We start from the raw sequence: 15,364 nt of genomic DNA on the forward strand, positions 1-15,364 counted from the left end.
TTTTATTTTAATTAAAAAAAATTTTTTGTTGTATTTTCAAATGTTTTCCCGTTGTTGGCATTGTTGAAAAACACTATAAAAAATTCTCCAAATGCAATTGTGGTGATAGTTATTCGCCATTGTTGTTTCTGTTATGAAGATTCAATAGTCTGAGAAACGATTTTGACCCTGTTTTATTCGACATTGTAGTGTTTTCGTGCGATACGACATGAATTTGGTATTGCTTTCTGGATATGCAGATAGGCAGTCAATATGTTAAAGTAATAAATACGAAGTGCTCTTTATTAATAAAAATATTTCTATTTGAAATGGACTAATGGGCAGAGATAGTCTGAACGATTTTTGCATATATCATAGTTTTTGTATTTGTAACATCATAAAATATCCCCCTAGGTTTGGCAATCTCAACATTGAACGATTATCATTGCCCGATATAACGCGAACACAACGCAACTCACACTTTTAACCAATAATATTGAGGCATGTCGAGTGAACCACTTTTTAATATTGCCTACAACTAAAAAACTACAAACACAGTTATCCATAGTTTTTTATTCATAGCAAGCTTTTTTTTATTTATTTATATTTGTATATTTTTTCAACTTTCTTTTTTCGATAAATAATATCACTTCAGCTTTAACAAAACCACTTTGTATATTTCTTGCATATTGCCTATAAAGCGTTTAAAGCACCTAACGCAATGTAATATATATGTAGACTATATGTAAATAAGTATGTTTTTTAGTAATACTACGACGAAAGGAAAAACTCTTTGCACCTTCATAAACTTCAAACTACTCCCCAGTTGCAATCTCCACAGGATTACCCTCTTCATCCAATTCACCTACTTCACCATCGACGCCTTGAGCATTTTTATTGCTTTTATCGAAACGCGATGAGATCGTTGCCACACGTATGGCTGCCTTGAAGCCGACACGCGCCTTTTGCTTAGCTAATTTGGTCTTCCAGTTTTCATCGCGCGACGGCAATTGGTTCAAATACTCGAACATTTCCTCCTTTTGTGGATCGACAATGGCCAGCACGGACATACAGCCATCCACAGTGCCCAACACAATGCAGCGACCATCCTTGCTGCTTTTAATCGCTGTCAACTCGGCCTGTAAGCGATAGTTGGCGATCATTTCGGTATCTGACGAACGGAAAACGCGTATAGTTTTGCGACCACTGTGGTAATAGCATACATATTCATCATTCTCGGTGAATAGACAAATGACGGAGAACACACCCTCGGCCACTTTAGGAATGAATGTTTTGACTGTGGTGCCCTTACGTAGTTCGAGCATTTCAAGGCCACCTCTAATATGACGAAATGTTAAAACTATTGTTTATTTTTATTTTTTTTTTTAGAAGTATTAATGCTTACCTAGTAGGCGCATAGAGTCCACTCTTGCCATCTTTTGTTATGGAACCACCCCATTTGGGTATGGAACGCACATGCTTCTTACTTTTAATATCCATTATGCTACCCTTTTCGCTGCTGATAACAGCCACTTGATTTGCCTTGTGTGGCATTGGCACCAATGAAATTACCTCCTGGAAAGAGAGACGTAAATGGTTCAAGGTAATATGTTTATACACATGCATAGAGCAATCGACGTAGCAGAGGATGTCGCCACAATTTCAAGAGTCATATGTCCAAATCACGTCAGAGGAAAATGTTGAATTATGGACTTTTTACAGAGATCACCCAAAATAGGTAAACCTTCAAGTATATTTTATCATAAAAGTTGTTGAGACATTTGGAGACGGATTGACACCAAAATTTTATGTTTTCGATGTTTGAAGTCAAGTGCTTCAAGGTTAGAGTATTAAAATATGTATATCTTCTCGCATGTCTTCTTACGAACGTCGGTTGCTTACTTCACTCATCCAATTGGTGTCGGAAAAATCTTTCATAGTTATACTCACCTTAATTGCACAGCCCTTTAGTAGAATTTTCGAAACAAATGCCCCGTTAGTAGCGCTATAGACCGCCAAACAATCCTTGTTCGCCTTATCCACAGTACAAACGATTACATAAGCCGAATCAGCCGAGATGACCGATTGCCTAAATGGCAAGCCAGGCACCATGCGTATGATATACTCAAAGCGGAACAGTATATTGCCCTCTGTATAATAAAACAGAGTAAAGTTTTAAATAATAGTATTCAACACATTGCGGTACAAGGCTTACCTGGCACCGAACGCACAGTAGTTATTGCTGTTAGACGATTAGTTTCCTCACCGGCTGCAGCAGCCGCCTCAGCTGCCGCCGCTGCTGCTTTGTTATTGATATTCGGACATGATACCGTTAATACTTTATAACCGTAATCCATAAGCGTTATCTGCTGAATACCCGGTTGATCGTCACGATAGATCACCTGTTCAGAGATGCGATTCCATATTAGAAACTTGCCAGTCTCCGAAGATATAATATAACGACCGTCGGGTGTAATTTCGGCGTGAGTGACAATGGCACCCAAAGGACTATCGGCCAGTTTGGCTAGCAGACGCCCCGAACGTGTATCCCAAACCCCAACGCAGCTGCGTGTAACCGTTACGCCCAAATCGACTTCGGATAAACTGTGCAAACAAACATACATATGAGACGTAGATGGGCGATTACTATTTTCCAACTCACCTGATATTATCGATCTGTAGTTCATGTCGATCAATTACATGCACCTTCTCGAAAATGTTATTTATATTCCAAACTTTGACCGATCGATCTATGGACGACGTGACTAGGTTATTCCAATTGCCAATAGTGAGCGCTTCCAGCTGAATAATGCGTCCAAAATGTGCGTCTAGCACCTTTGCCAGTTGGCGTGTGTGTAAACACCAAACATAGAGGTTTTTACGCACGCCCGCCACAGCATAATCCATTTTCGAGCTCACCATAATCGAATTGGATTGCATAATACGTGTTGTGATGTTGCGCACCCCATGAGGTAGCGCAAAGTACATAGCGTCCTCGCTGAGACGTTCGCCATCTTTGCCAAAGTCCCATATAACGAATCCTTTGCCAGCTGTGCCGAGTAACATGCGATCATCTTGATCCAAACGCAACTGCAACAACATTTCCTTTTCATCATTCTGAAAGCGTGGCAACTGCTCCTCGAGTATCCAGCCGATGTACTTTGCGGAGTCACTTTCTTCGTAACGAAAGACACTAACCTATAGGGAGGGGCATAAACTGACATATTATTGATTTTTACATCAACTTGATTAAACAGCTCTGCTTAGTGCAATTTTTATGTACAATTTTTTACGCACCTGATAATTCTCTTCGTTCGCGCATGCGTAAATCTTAGTACCAGATTTATTCATCACCAGTGCGCTGTAAAGCAACAGCTGTTCAGAGAAGACTTCATTGCGACATGAATCCAAGCGAAGGCGTGTCTCATTAATGGAACCGGACCAGAAAATTACATTGTAGTCAGTAGGACGTAGAAACTCTATGCCTATAAAGAAGATACAAAATACGGACAAAAATGCCAATAAATTTCAAAGACAACACTTACTCAAAATTTCCCAATCAGCAACGTCACCTTGCATATCATATACACCAACCAAATTTCCACGCATGTCAAACTGAGCCCAACGCAGCTTGCAAGTTAAGAAGAGGCTGCAATAGGTAGTAAGTGGAATATCTTTATTGCCACTAAAATGCAAGAATCAGTACCTCTGATTTAATAAATATAGACCACTGACTGGTCCGTCATCTACCTCAAACGGACTATCGATCACAACAAATTCGCTCGAGAGCATATTCAGCAAGACGGTCTGATTGTTATTCGAGTACGCTGCAGCCCATTTATTATCTGGGCTCAATACTAGTTGTTGCATGATGCCTTCAATACCGGGATTCACATCACGTGTAAGATCCGATGTTGAGAGATCGAACGTTATGAAATGTGTGGAAATGGAAACCATATAACGAAGATCGCTGGTAAGACAAAAAGCGAAAACGGCAAACTGATGGCCCTCCAGTGAGTACTGTATATAAATAAAGGCTAAGTCAGAAGAAAAAATGCAAAGCAATAGCTACTAACTAACTTTCAGTGGACCACCTGGCGTGTGTAGACAATGATTTACCGGTATGAGAGAGCAGTCTTTCGGTCCCGAGCGATCGCAGGCACGCAACAGCATTTTTATATTATTGTTGCCACCGATTTCGGGCAACAAACGCCCTATCAACTGTGGAGCCAACATATTCGGATAGACTGCGAGAATAGCGCCACCAAGACGCAGAGCATCGGCCACCAGCATGAGCTCACGTTTTGCTTCTTTGTTATCGGTATTCGCGGAGGCGTCTTCGAAATCAGCCAGTACGGCTTGTAGTGGGCAACTTGAAAGTTTAGCATGTAGCCAGTCATAATTGAAAAGCACGTGTTCGAAAAGATCCTTGAAGCGACGTGAGCGTACGAAATGGAAAGGTAGCTCACCGAACTAGAAAGGAGAATGTGTTTAGATAGAGTATGACTTTATAAGTAACAATTTTTTTTTTATTAATATTTTGGAGTTCAAGTGTCTTAAAGACGGTTGGAGCTTTGATTGATCAGAAAACTATATTTTCTAAATACAAGTTTCACATATTATTTCTTACCTTTCTCAAATTATACCGTTTTGAACTACCATCCTTGCTGGTAAAGACCAATGGTTGTATAGGCACTTTTCTGTCCGCCGAGCCCTCTTTCTCCGTCAAACCGAAACGATGTCTTTGTATCTCAGTATATCTAAAGGGTTTCGGCACACCACCACCCCAAATGCCCAGATAATAATCAGCAATCATCGAATGGAAATACATCGCCATATTCATGTTCTTGAAGTAGCGCTCCTTAGCGGTATCTCTGAATTGTCTATGATACCAGTTCATCACATTCACACCGTCCGCTTCGCGTTCGCTCAGATAATTCGGCAAATCATTACGTATACGTGTCCACAAAAGTGGTGGTATACGACGTACTGGCGGCATATGATACTGATACACATCATCCAGCACTTTATCATCCAACGAAATGAGATCTTCCAATTCGCTCTCCGATAAACCCGATTTAGCGGCGGTGATATAAGCCAATGCATGAAAAACCAAAATACGACCATGCTGTTTTTCTATACGTTCAAACAGCATCATAATCGAATCCATAACGGTATTGGCTAGATGCGTTTCTTGCGGTTTGGTGTAGCTACGCCAGCGACAGATCTCAGCAAAGACCAGCTTCACGAAGATCGGTAGGGAACATTTGCTTATGGCATTCGCAACCAGACGCCACTGATAATTATTCAAATCACGACAAGCCGTCTTCATCCACATTTTTATAACATTCATAGCGAGATCTTCTCCCAACGCGGTAACCTCAATGAAATTCTCCTCGATATCGATCATTTTGCGTAGCACGTAATACTCCTGCGAGACGGTCGGATTGGACTCTTCGTTGGCGCATGAAATAATGATCTACGGTGGTTGGCGGAGGAAGTTGAAGAAAATGGAAGATAAATTTGATATTATTTTTCCTTTTACTTTGCGTATATGAGATGTGCGTGCTTACCATGCTTTAATAAAGGAGGTGTTGGCTTACATAAAAGTGTTTTTCAAAATGTTATTGAGGGTGAAGGGCGGTTGAGATACATACAAATCCTATTATGATTTATATTTACAAATTTTAGCATTTCAAATTTTTAATAATAAATATTTTGTTGCACTTTGCCACTTTGCTTTAGCAGCCCAGGTCAAGCAATTTGGAAAACTTATACAGTTAGAACCAATATCAGATGACCATGCATTTGTAAACTAAATATGTACATATACATGTCTATATATGGTATAGCTTTTTTCGTAAAATACTTAACATGCATATACTTAAGTGACTACGCCTGTTTAATAAATCTATAAATCTCATGCAAATTAGTAAATTATTTTTAAAGAGAGAAATAGAGGTAGAAAAATTCACATGCTTTGGAGTTAAGTGAAGCGATTTAAACGGGAGCGACATGCCATTAGAGTAGCCGACCTGTAGCCCCCCACTCACCTTACAGTGTGGTGGTAAACGTGTCGGTATCCACGACACTTTATTCGAATCTTGTGTACCTGTTAGCTGATCGACAGAGTCAAGATACAACGTTAGCGGTTGGTTCGTGCTTGCATAAGTTAGTAATTGCTTAAAATGTGCCGTTAAAGGTACAAGATCGTCGGGTATATTCTCGAATGGTAGCATATAGTTGTAGGAGATCTGCATCAGAGGCATATTAGTAAGAATATTTACAAAGAAAAATAGAATATGAAATAAAACAACAACAAAAACAGAAATTTTGTTTCATCATTGGTATTTGGATTCGCGGGCAGTTTCGATGACAATTTTTATTAATACAAGTAATGTCCGTAAACATATAGCTAGATATATGTATATTTTCTAAAAGATTCTGCATATTAGCTTACTACATGCAGGACTTCTAAATTGATTGTGTCTGGCTCACAGATTCATTGTGATAAATCCATGAAGTTACTAAAAAGTATCCAAAATATTGAAATCTACGATCTACGAATCAGCGAACACTTGCTTTAGTCGAGTTTTCAAGCATTACTAAGGTTCCGACTTAAAGTTAAGCAACGGATTCCAGTACACCTTAGTTGAGGCCATCATATTGTTCTTGTCGCAGCGTGAAAAATTCTCAAATTGGCTTCGAGCAATACTTCTGAAGCGATAGTCCTCGTCCGCTTATGAATCAGGTTCGTTACGAATACTTGCATCGATCCAATTGTCATAAAAACGATCTTTAAGTCATTGGCTGCTTAAAGACACTCGATTTTTATTGCATTCTTAGACTTAACAAACTGCCCACGTTTTTAATTTAGTTCAATAGATAACACGATAAGCGAATAATCATTACGTTTGGCTAAAACACAACTTACCTGTTGACAAATCGAAATTAGAGTCGGTGTTAAAGCACTTGAATCGGGCGTGGTGCCGAGGAAACGTATAACATTTATTGGTCGCTGACTGGCAAACCATTCACCGGCCACCAGCGAAGCACTTTTCGCAAGCATCGATGTCTTACCACAACCTCCTTCGCCATAAAGGACAAGTGGTTTATCTGAATCCCCCAGCATATAGCGCTTGATATGTTCTAAATTATCTTCACGTCCATAAAATACCTTTACCGAATTATTACAAGCGTGCAAATGCTGTAGGATTTCAGTCACTATCTGCCCCTGTGCACTGGAGTCTTCTTTGCGCATGGCACGATCCACCAATTTCACAATATTTTTGTAGAAATGTGAGATGAAATGATTGAGATATTCTTCATGCGTTTCGATGTCCAAACCCTCTCGACCGATCCATTCGACTGTGTACCTTAATGTTGGAAAATAAAAATAGCAATAATTTAATTTGAGAAATTTGAGTGCTTCACTACATGCAACATACTTCTGCATATTGCTCGATTCAATCTTGTTCGGTAAGCGCACATCACGCAAATCGCCCAGCAATTTAGCCGATTCAGTATCCAAACTGCGATTTATAATATCCACAAAAAGTGATGCCTTCTTGAGATTTTGCAAATTTATATTATTGATGTAGCGAACATAAGCCAGACAATGATTTTTTGTATTCTTCACGTTCAATATGCCATTAATGACTTCGCGCTCAGTAACTGAATAAAGAGTAGAGAGTTCGTTTTAGAATATTGATGTTTCCAAAATTAAAAAAAAAAACAGGGTTTGCTAAGCCATCACGTTGAATACCGAACTACAACCCAGCTTTCTTTAGGCTTCTTGATTTTGTTTGTGTTGGGAAGTTAATAAAAACGGAAGCCTCGCAAATATTAATAAAAATGGTATACCAGAGCCAAGGAAAAGATCCTTCAATAATAAGAACATTCTAAATATGAATCCCGCAAATTTAACATCTAGACTTAGAAAATTAAATGTCTCAATTTATTCACAAGTCCCAACGGGATTTGAAACCCTTTTCACGGTAACAAATATCCAACAAAATTCTATGGAAGCCAATATTAAGACAAAATAGTTGATTGTGAAGACCTAAAAAAGGTTAACTTGGCTAACCTAGTATTATTATTTTTGCATAAGTCGATCGAATAGAGAATGATTAAAATGAAATGGGCTTTCAAGAAAATCTTTAAAACAACTGGCTTTCCATACCGTTCTAGTATTATGGAAATTTTTCGAATTTAAACATGAATTTTAAAAGTTCTGCTACAAGGAGCCAACTTACCGGACATAAAATAATTATGAACACACTCCTTGTCCATCTTTTCACTGGCACCCAAAGAAGCTGCAGCCTTTCGTAATAGTTTTTGCATTTTATTAAGGGTATCCCACCAGACGGCTTGATCCTCGGCTTGTAACTTGGGAACGCGCTATGCAAGAAATGTAAGAAATTTAAACATAAAGCTATCGGTGGATATTATAAGTTAAGCAATGTGATAAATTTGCAGTTATTAGTTACCTTATTATTAAAGTTAATCAAAATTGATGAGATGGGCTGCAGTACCGACATTGGTGGCACGGCGTTACTATCCTTTTTGTACCACAAATCGAGCAAGGCACGATCAACACCCATTGACGTCAGTTCCTCACAGATAAGTTGCAATTCAGATGACACTATATATGTGGGTATAGGACGGTAACCATATTTCTGACCCAAAAACACAATAAAATTCGGACCCATCGAAAGACGTTGACAATTTTGAATTTCGCGCATACACAATTCAGTCGTCATGTGATCATCGGTGGCTTCGTCACGAACACCCCAACGCATATCGACTACCTGCAGAGGAGGTATAAATGAAATAAAAAAATTAGTATTTGAATCCCACTTCTGACATACATATTTGCTGAAAACCCAATCAATGAAATTAAATTGCAAAAAAAAAAAATTAAAATTAGACTCAGCGGATGGATCATCTGAGACGTATCCGCAGACAACATTTAAAAGAGATATTTTTCAAAAAATAAATGCTTAGGAATGTTTTTTTGAATGATGATAACCATTCCCCATTAAATTTGAAGTTTCTGTGTTTCCTCATTAAAAAAGTAGGGAGCCTCGAAATGACTCACTCTTTACAATTTTGACCTATACGAAGATGTATGTAAGAGGTGCAGGGGCGTCGCAATGGCCGAGTTTAAAATATATTTTCCGAAAATTTCGGAATTTCTTTATTGATGGTGTATGTTTGTAACCATAAAAATCTAAATAAATATTTAATTTTTACATATGAAAAAAATTTTTGAAAAAAGGAAATTTTTCACCCGCGGAAACCTATGTAACACCTTATGGAAGCATCTTTAGTTCCATACATATTATAGGCTTTTCGATTTTTTTATTTTCGATTATTACGTCGAACAATAAAAAAATAAATATATTGTAATTAAATTCGAATAAGTTAAACCCTTAATAAGGTTCCCTTCTTCATATTTTGAGCGCAACGGAGTTTTGTTGCGGAACACAATTTCGTAACAGTCGATCGATTTTTTTATACCTAAAGTACTTTTATAGCTAAAAATTTATTTTTATTWTTATTTTCGAATTTATTGTATTCGATTTCATTTTGAAATATTTTCGGAAATTTCATACAGTACAGCTCACCTGAAACTCCAGTCCGTGTTTTTCGCGACAATAGTCCTTAATGCGTGGATAGCACTTGGCCATCAGTGTATTGCGCTCCATTGTGGTATCTAAACATATTTTAAATTTCAAGGTCAACAAGCGAATTCAACAAACTTATGCAATCAGTTGGCCAGAAATTTAAAAAACACACACCTGTAAAAGTGGAACTGGTGAAAATGCGCACAATTTTCGAACTAACTGGCGGCAGGGACTCCAGCGAACCCGCGAAAATCGAGTCAATCGTGCGATCATCCATTTATTGGCGTGTAAATGATCAACTTCTTAACTTTTTAAATATTTCCTAATACAAATTTCACCAGCACCAAGCGCTTTAGAGCCTGCAACTTGGAAAATTGTGGACACGTTTTACTTTTAACTTGTTTTCCGACCACTTTTGCTGAAACTCAATGCGCGACTGCGATGAAAATTTGTGCATGAAAACATTAAATCCCCATTGACAGCCCAATAAATTGGCCGAAAATATCACAAATGCGACTTTTGTTGTTTGATCGATAACGCTTTCTGATTGTAGCAGTCAATCACTGAGGCGCAAGAGCGCAGGCGAGCAGTGGCGGACCATATAGGTAGGTTAATATGGCAGCGGGGAAAAGTGTTTGCGAGGAGTAGTTGAGCACATGACAGGACGAGATTTTTAAGGGAAAATTGGCACATACATATAGTACACACATAATTGAGTTCAAATGGCAGTCGTGTTTCCTTTAAACGACTTGTGTCGCTTTGATACCCATATTTACATATCAGCATAATATTGCCATTAAAGCGTTGGCTTGCAACATCACTTATGCTTGTCGTTAATTGTATAAATTATTCTATCATATTTGTGTGAACTAAATATTATAAATGTAGATATGTGTAAGTATGTTTGTAAGACTATGTAATGGCTTAACTTTTATTTAACGGCATTGCGTTGCACATTAAATTAATGGTAGTGTTCCAAATAATTTATGAACTTCGTTGGTTCTTTTAATACTTGCTCACATGGGCACATATATTTACATATGCCTGTATGTAGTGTAATATACATAAAGGCAAAAAAGTTAATTTCCATTAATATTGTTTTTTTTTTATATTGTTGCCATAATTTTGTGTTGCTCTTCGAATGAGACAGGAGACATATTTATTTTTCTGTTTATTACTCTCATTAAAGGACCTGTTGCTTTTTGACAATGCAAATAAACAAATGAGYATGTCTGCTTTAACAACAACAACAGCAACAGGTGCGTGTTAAGTGGTTTTCTCTCCTCCGGTGTCTATATCTATATCTTTGCATTTGTTCGCTTTCGGTAGCACGTGACCTTTGTGGGCGTTTCTTACTCACGTTCATGTCCTTGCGTGTTTGCGGTTGCTTTTGAGTTGCGTTGCACCTTTGATTGCTTTGCGAAATGGTTTTGTTGTTGCTTGTAATTTTTATTGCTATTTCAGCGTCATGACGGCATTTTATTGGCGCGCGCACACTTTAATCAATCATCTGCCAGCAAGACGGTCGTCCGATAAGTCGGTGTAAAATTTTCGATGAGAAGTTTTTCTTTCGTGATCGCAAAACTCGATGAATTAAGATCTAATAAATACTAAAATAAACTCAAAAGTACTAATATATCGTCTAACGGAACAATAGAGCCTCATCTAATTTTTATACCGTCTAACTCGATCTAAAACTTAATCAAGAACGAACCTTTTGAAATGCTACAAGGGAAAACGATTGCGACGGACTTATTATGGTTTCTAGCATGAAACGAAAGGCGAAAGTCATTTGTAATTGCTGCTAATGTTGCACTCCCAAAATAGTTATATGAACTCATACTATCAGATATGTAAAGCTCACCAACTATGTCAGCTCATTTAGGTGTGATGTAAGCTCAGCAAAATACCAGATGAAAAAGGATCTGTTCTCTGCGCGCCTTAAAAACTTGGTGGATGTTTCACTGAGCAGCTACTAAACTTTATCTGTAAAAAAAAAATTCTTTCAGTTTAAACTTAATGTCGTAAGTGTGTTCGATTGTTATTTCCCTCTGAACCATGTACATGATTTATCTATGAAAATATTAAGGGCAAGCTATACTCTCACGGTTGCAGTGATCTTCTACTTAGCCATTGAAATGAAAAGCGCTAAAATCTTATGTGTTTTTAAAGCCATATGCGTGGCCGTCAAAAGTTAATATATCTATCAAGTAGGCCTCGTACTAAATATACCTATACATAGTATGTACGATATATAAAGGTAGTCTGTAACACATCATCCGTCATTCATGACTACGACATGACTTTCATGAAATAACTTTGAATGGCAATAAGAAATTTTCAAAGTCGGCTTGTCGTAAGTGAAAGTTTTGCAATTCTTCGCTTTCAAAGTACGAATACAGAAACACAAGCTTTCGTTTTGTAATCAAAGAATTTATGTGAGTATTTATGCACTCGCAAAGTTCTCTGGTGAAAGTTCTGTCAAAGTTGTTGATTGCTTGTCAGCTAACAGCTAGTTGCTTAAGGGGCATGTGTATAGGTATACATACTCATAGAACTATGAGAAGTAGAACAATATTTACGAGGGTGTGAAATATCGTGTTATCTTTAGTGAGGTATTGTGCTAATATTTTTGATTTTGAATTTGAATTATAACTTTTTTAACTTTCCCAAGCAGAGGAACTTTGGTATTTTATCAGTGTGTATACCTTATCTGACACCGGGACTAAAGTGCCGTCACTCTATTGGTTCCTCTCGGTTCCTCTCTGAACCATCTCGTGAAGTTCATGAATGTGAAAAGTTTTATTTGAGAAAACTCGAAGACGTTGTCAAGAAACCTTCGACCGATAATTGCAATTCCTATATAGAGCTTTACAATCACATAGAAAATGTTTGATAGGTTTCCTTTTTTCTATCTCCCGACACTTTCTACAATATCCTTTATGCGGCCGAGGTAACACTAATCGTTTCTTTTTTTTCGCAATTTGCCGCCAATTCGAGAATACCAAGTGCAGGCAGGTCCTTCTCCAACTGATCTCTCCAACGGAGTAGAGGTCTCCTCTGGTTTCCCCAGCGAGTACTTTCAGAGCAGGAGTGTTTTCATCCCTTCGGACGTATGACCTAGCCGCTGAGTTTGCTGCTTTTTTTTTGTCGAGAGAGGACTTTACTTCTACTAGTTGAAAGTAGCACATGTTGGCAAGAGTTATTCTGCTTTGGATTTCGAGGCTGACATTGTTGTTGGTGTTACTGCTGATTCCAAGATAGATGAAATTAAGGATGTTAAGGCCGATGATATCAATATCATCGGCATAAGCCACTATAAGAACTTTCATTAACTTAACGAAACTCTTAGAAACTGAAGTGATCTCAAAGTCGCTTTCCTATATGTATATGGTAAATAGATATATTTCCTGTTGTTAGCCCACTTCTTGTCAGAACAAGAACGCTATCCTTATTTGCTGTGAACTCCGTTTGGATGAAACTACATGTTTGGTGGTTGGGGTATCTAGTTTAGGAGAGAAGGCACCACCTCCCATTCGGTTATGTAGTTTAGAGCCATCCGTATTTATGCCTAATCCTACGCCCTTGACTACCTCGCCCCTTTTTCACTCTTCTATGGAAGGGAAGGCAATAAAGGGATAGAATTTAAATTCTACTCTATAGTATTTCAAAAATCAGTGGTAATGGGAAAAAACACGAAATTTTAAAGATTAATAGAATGCCCTTTATTGCTGGCGCCTTAAAGGGAAAATTCCCTCGGTCAAAGATCTGACTTCGCTGCCAGTCGCTTATAGAACATATCAATTGGCAGTAAGTGTAAAATTACGTAAGTGCCTGGCTTGGCGTTGTGCTGAGAGTTCCACTTTTTCGATGTAGAAGAATTCGAACCTTTACGCTCTCGAAAAAATTATTTTGCATTCAGATATCTATGGATGGTGTTGATTCCTGGATATTATGTTTTAAAGAAATAGCGTTTAATAAATATAGCAACGCACACAATTTGGCTTTAAATAACAATATAATTTGCTTTATTAATTTTTGTATTAAATATTTTTATAATACTTGTATTATTACATTAAAGTAGGTATTTAATATAATATAAGTACGCATTTTTGTTTGTTAGATTACATTAATATAAATATATGTGGTTCCACATCATGGTATGTTTCAATGAACCAAGAGTCTGTTTGGTAGTTTGAGAGTGGAAATTAAAACCATTCCTTATCGAATAAAGTCATTAAATATAATGCTTAGTTAAGCTCACGAACCAACATGACGCTTGAGAGGATTAAAGATAGAACATAACTAATACAAGGTATTAGTTTTTATTGAAGTTAATAATTAGGTGTTTTAGGGAACTGAGAGCAAGGGAAAATAAAGAAATGTACCATAAGATCGAGCACTAGGATCAGGATGAGGGTTACAGTAAACGAGTATGTGCGGAGGAAGTATGTGTTTATATTTTTTTTGTATAAATGTGTGTAGCAAGTTCTTATTAATTATTATTGGTGCTTTTATTGAGGTCCTACGCAAAAGTAATTTTCTATTTATCAGCGGTTAGGTTAAAATTATGGTTGGAAACTTGGTTTTGTTGCCGTTTACAGCGATGTTAAAACTTTTGACTGCAGGAAATTGGAATATATAAAGTTTTTGCTATTTATTTTTTGCTTAAAAATTAGATGTATGTACTGTATTCACTATTAATTTTCTATGTATTAGAAAAGTTCTTTGAAATTCGACACCTTCTTCTAATATTTTTAAATATTAATTATAATATGTGTATCAGTGTTTCTGTTTAAAATTGTACTAAATAAGAGTTTTTATTTTGTATTTTGAATTGAAATATTATTTTAATAATATAATATTTATATTTGTATTTAAAGAATCAGAAAAAAAGAGTAAAAAATAAATAAATACATTCAAAAATAAAATAAATTCATATAATTATTAAATTTAAAGCCAAGCATACTCTAATATACATAATAAAAAATTATTTTCGATGCAACTACAATTTCAATTTATCTAAGTAGTAATAAAAATATAGATGCATATAGGTATGGTCTCGATTAGCTACTCGCTAGCAAGTAATTGGGGGGAATATACCATAACAGAAACAGATTTGAATTTTCATAAAGGCAGACTTTTAACAAATAATGAAAGCAAAAAAAATTTCCACTACAATTAAACATAGGGGCCGGCTAATGATGTCAAAAGTGAACATAAACGTGGATTAGACCATCTTTTAGGCTATTTGTTCGATTCACCACTCTCTTAATACTGATGTATCGAAGACAGCAGCGCTTGTTTACTCATTTGCCTACCTACTTACACGTAGAATGATATAAGAGAAATGTGAAGGTGAAAATAAAACCGTTATTTCGATTGTATAATTTTCATATATTTTATTTATTTGTATATGTATGTAAATGGTATAGAAATTAATTACATACATTATTCATTCATAATTAAAAATAAAAAAAAAAACATGCCTAAATGTTATTTAAATAATATTTAAACATAATCAGAGGACAGCATATAATAACGGTATATATAAGTGAATACAAACGTATAAACAATATATGTATGTATATAGATACATATATAGAAAAATATAAAATAATAAACTGTTTTAGCAAAGATAAAAAGATGTGAAACATTAAAAAGAAAACTTAACATGAAGAAGTGTCCAAGCACTGCCGACATTAGAACAGATATAACAATTATCTTGAAACTAACTAAACAGCTTGGTGTATGAT

At 36.6% G+C, this 15,364-nt stretch overlaps 1 protein-coding gene across 1 annotated transcript; it reads right to left on the bottom strand.

Annotated features, from left to right (window-relative positions):
• Positions 1–500: 500 nt before the first annotated feature.
• LOC108969779 (NACHT and WD repeat domain-containing protein 2) lies at positions 501–9,991 on the bottom strand. Its single transcript, XM_018934703.1, has 17 exons — positions 9,783–9,991; positions 9,609–9,697; positions 8,469–8,789; positions 8,235–8,379; positions 7,428–7,653; positions 6,914–7,355; positions 6,033–6,233; positions 4,610–5,458; positions 4,060–4,452; positions 3,686–3,999; positions 3,525–3,628; positions 3,277–3,464; positions 2,642–3,177; positions 2,195–2,583; positions 1,930–2,129; positions 1,385–1,554; positions 501–1,317 (listed from the first exon to the last, which is right to left on the bottom strand). The coding sequence occupies exons 1-17, from the start codon at positions 9,883–9,885 to the stop codon at positions 795–797; spliced, it is 5,193 nt and encodes a 1,730-aa protein (XP_018790248.1). The 5' UTR covers positions 9,886–9,991; the 3' UTR covers positions 501–794.
• Between the last annotated feature and the right edge of the window lie 5,373 nt (positions 9,992–15,364).

Source organism: Bactrocera latifrons, unplaced genomic scaffold (assembly GCF_001853355.1).
Source record: "Bactrocera latifrons isolate USDA-ARS-PBARC rearing strain unplaced genomic scaffold, ASM185335v1 scaffold_106, whole genome shotgun sequence".
In the NCBI taxonomy this organism is placed as follows: Eukaryota; Metazoa; Arthropoda; class Insecta; order Diptera; family Tephritidae; genus Bactrocera; species Bactrocera latifrons.

Coding starts and splice junctions, on each gene's coding strand:
- LOC108969779 (XM_018934703.1), bottom strand. CDS start 9,885: ATGGATGATCGCACGATTGACTCGATTTTCGCGGGTTCGCTGGAGTCC. Junction 4,453..4,609: donor AACGGTATAATTTGAGAAAG/GTAAGAAATAAT, acceptor TCTCCTTTCTAG/TTCGGTGAGCTACCTTTCCA. Junction 3,629..3,685: donor CTATATTTATTAAATCAGAG/GTACTGATTCTT, acceptor TACCTATTGCAG/CCTCTTCTTAACTTGCAAGC.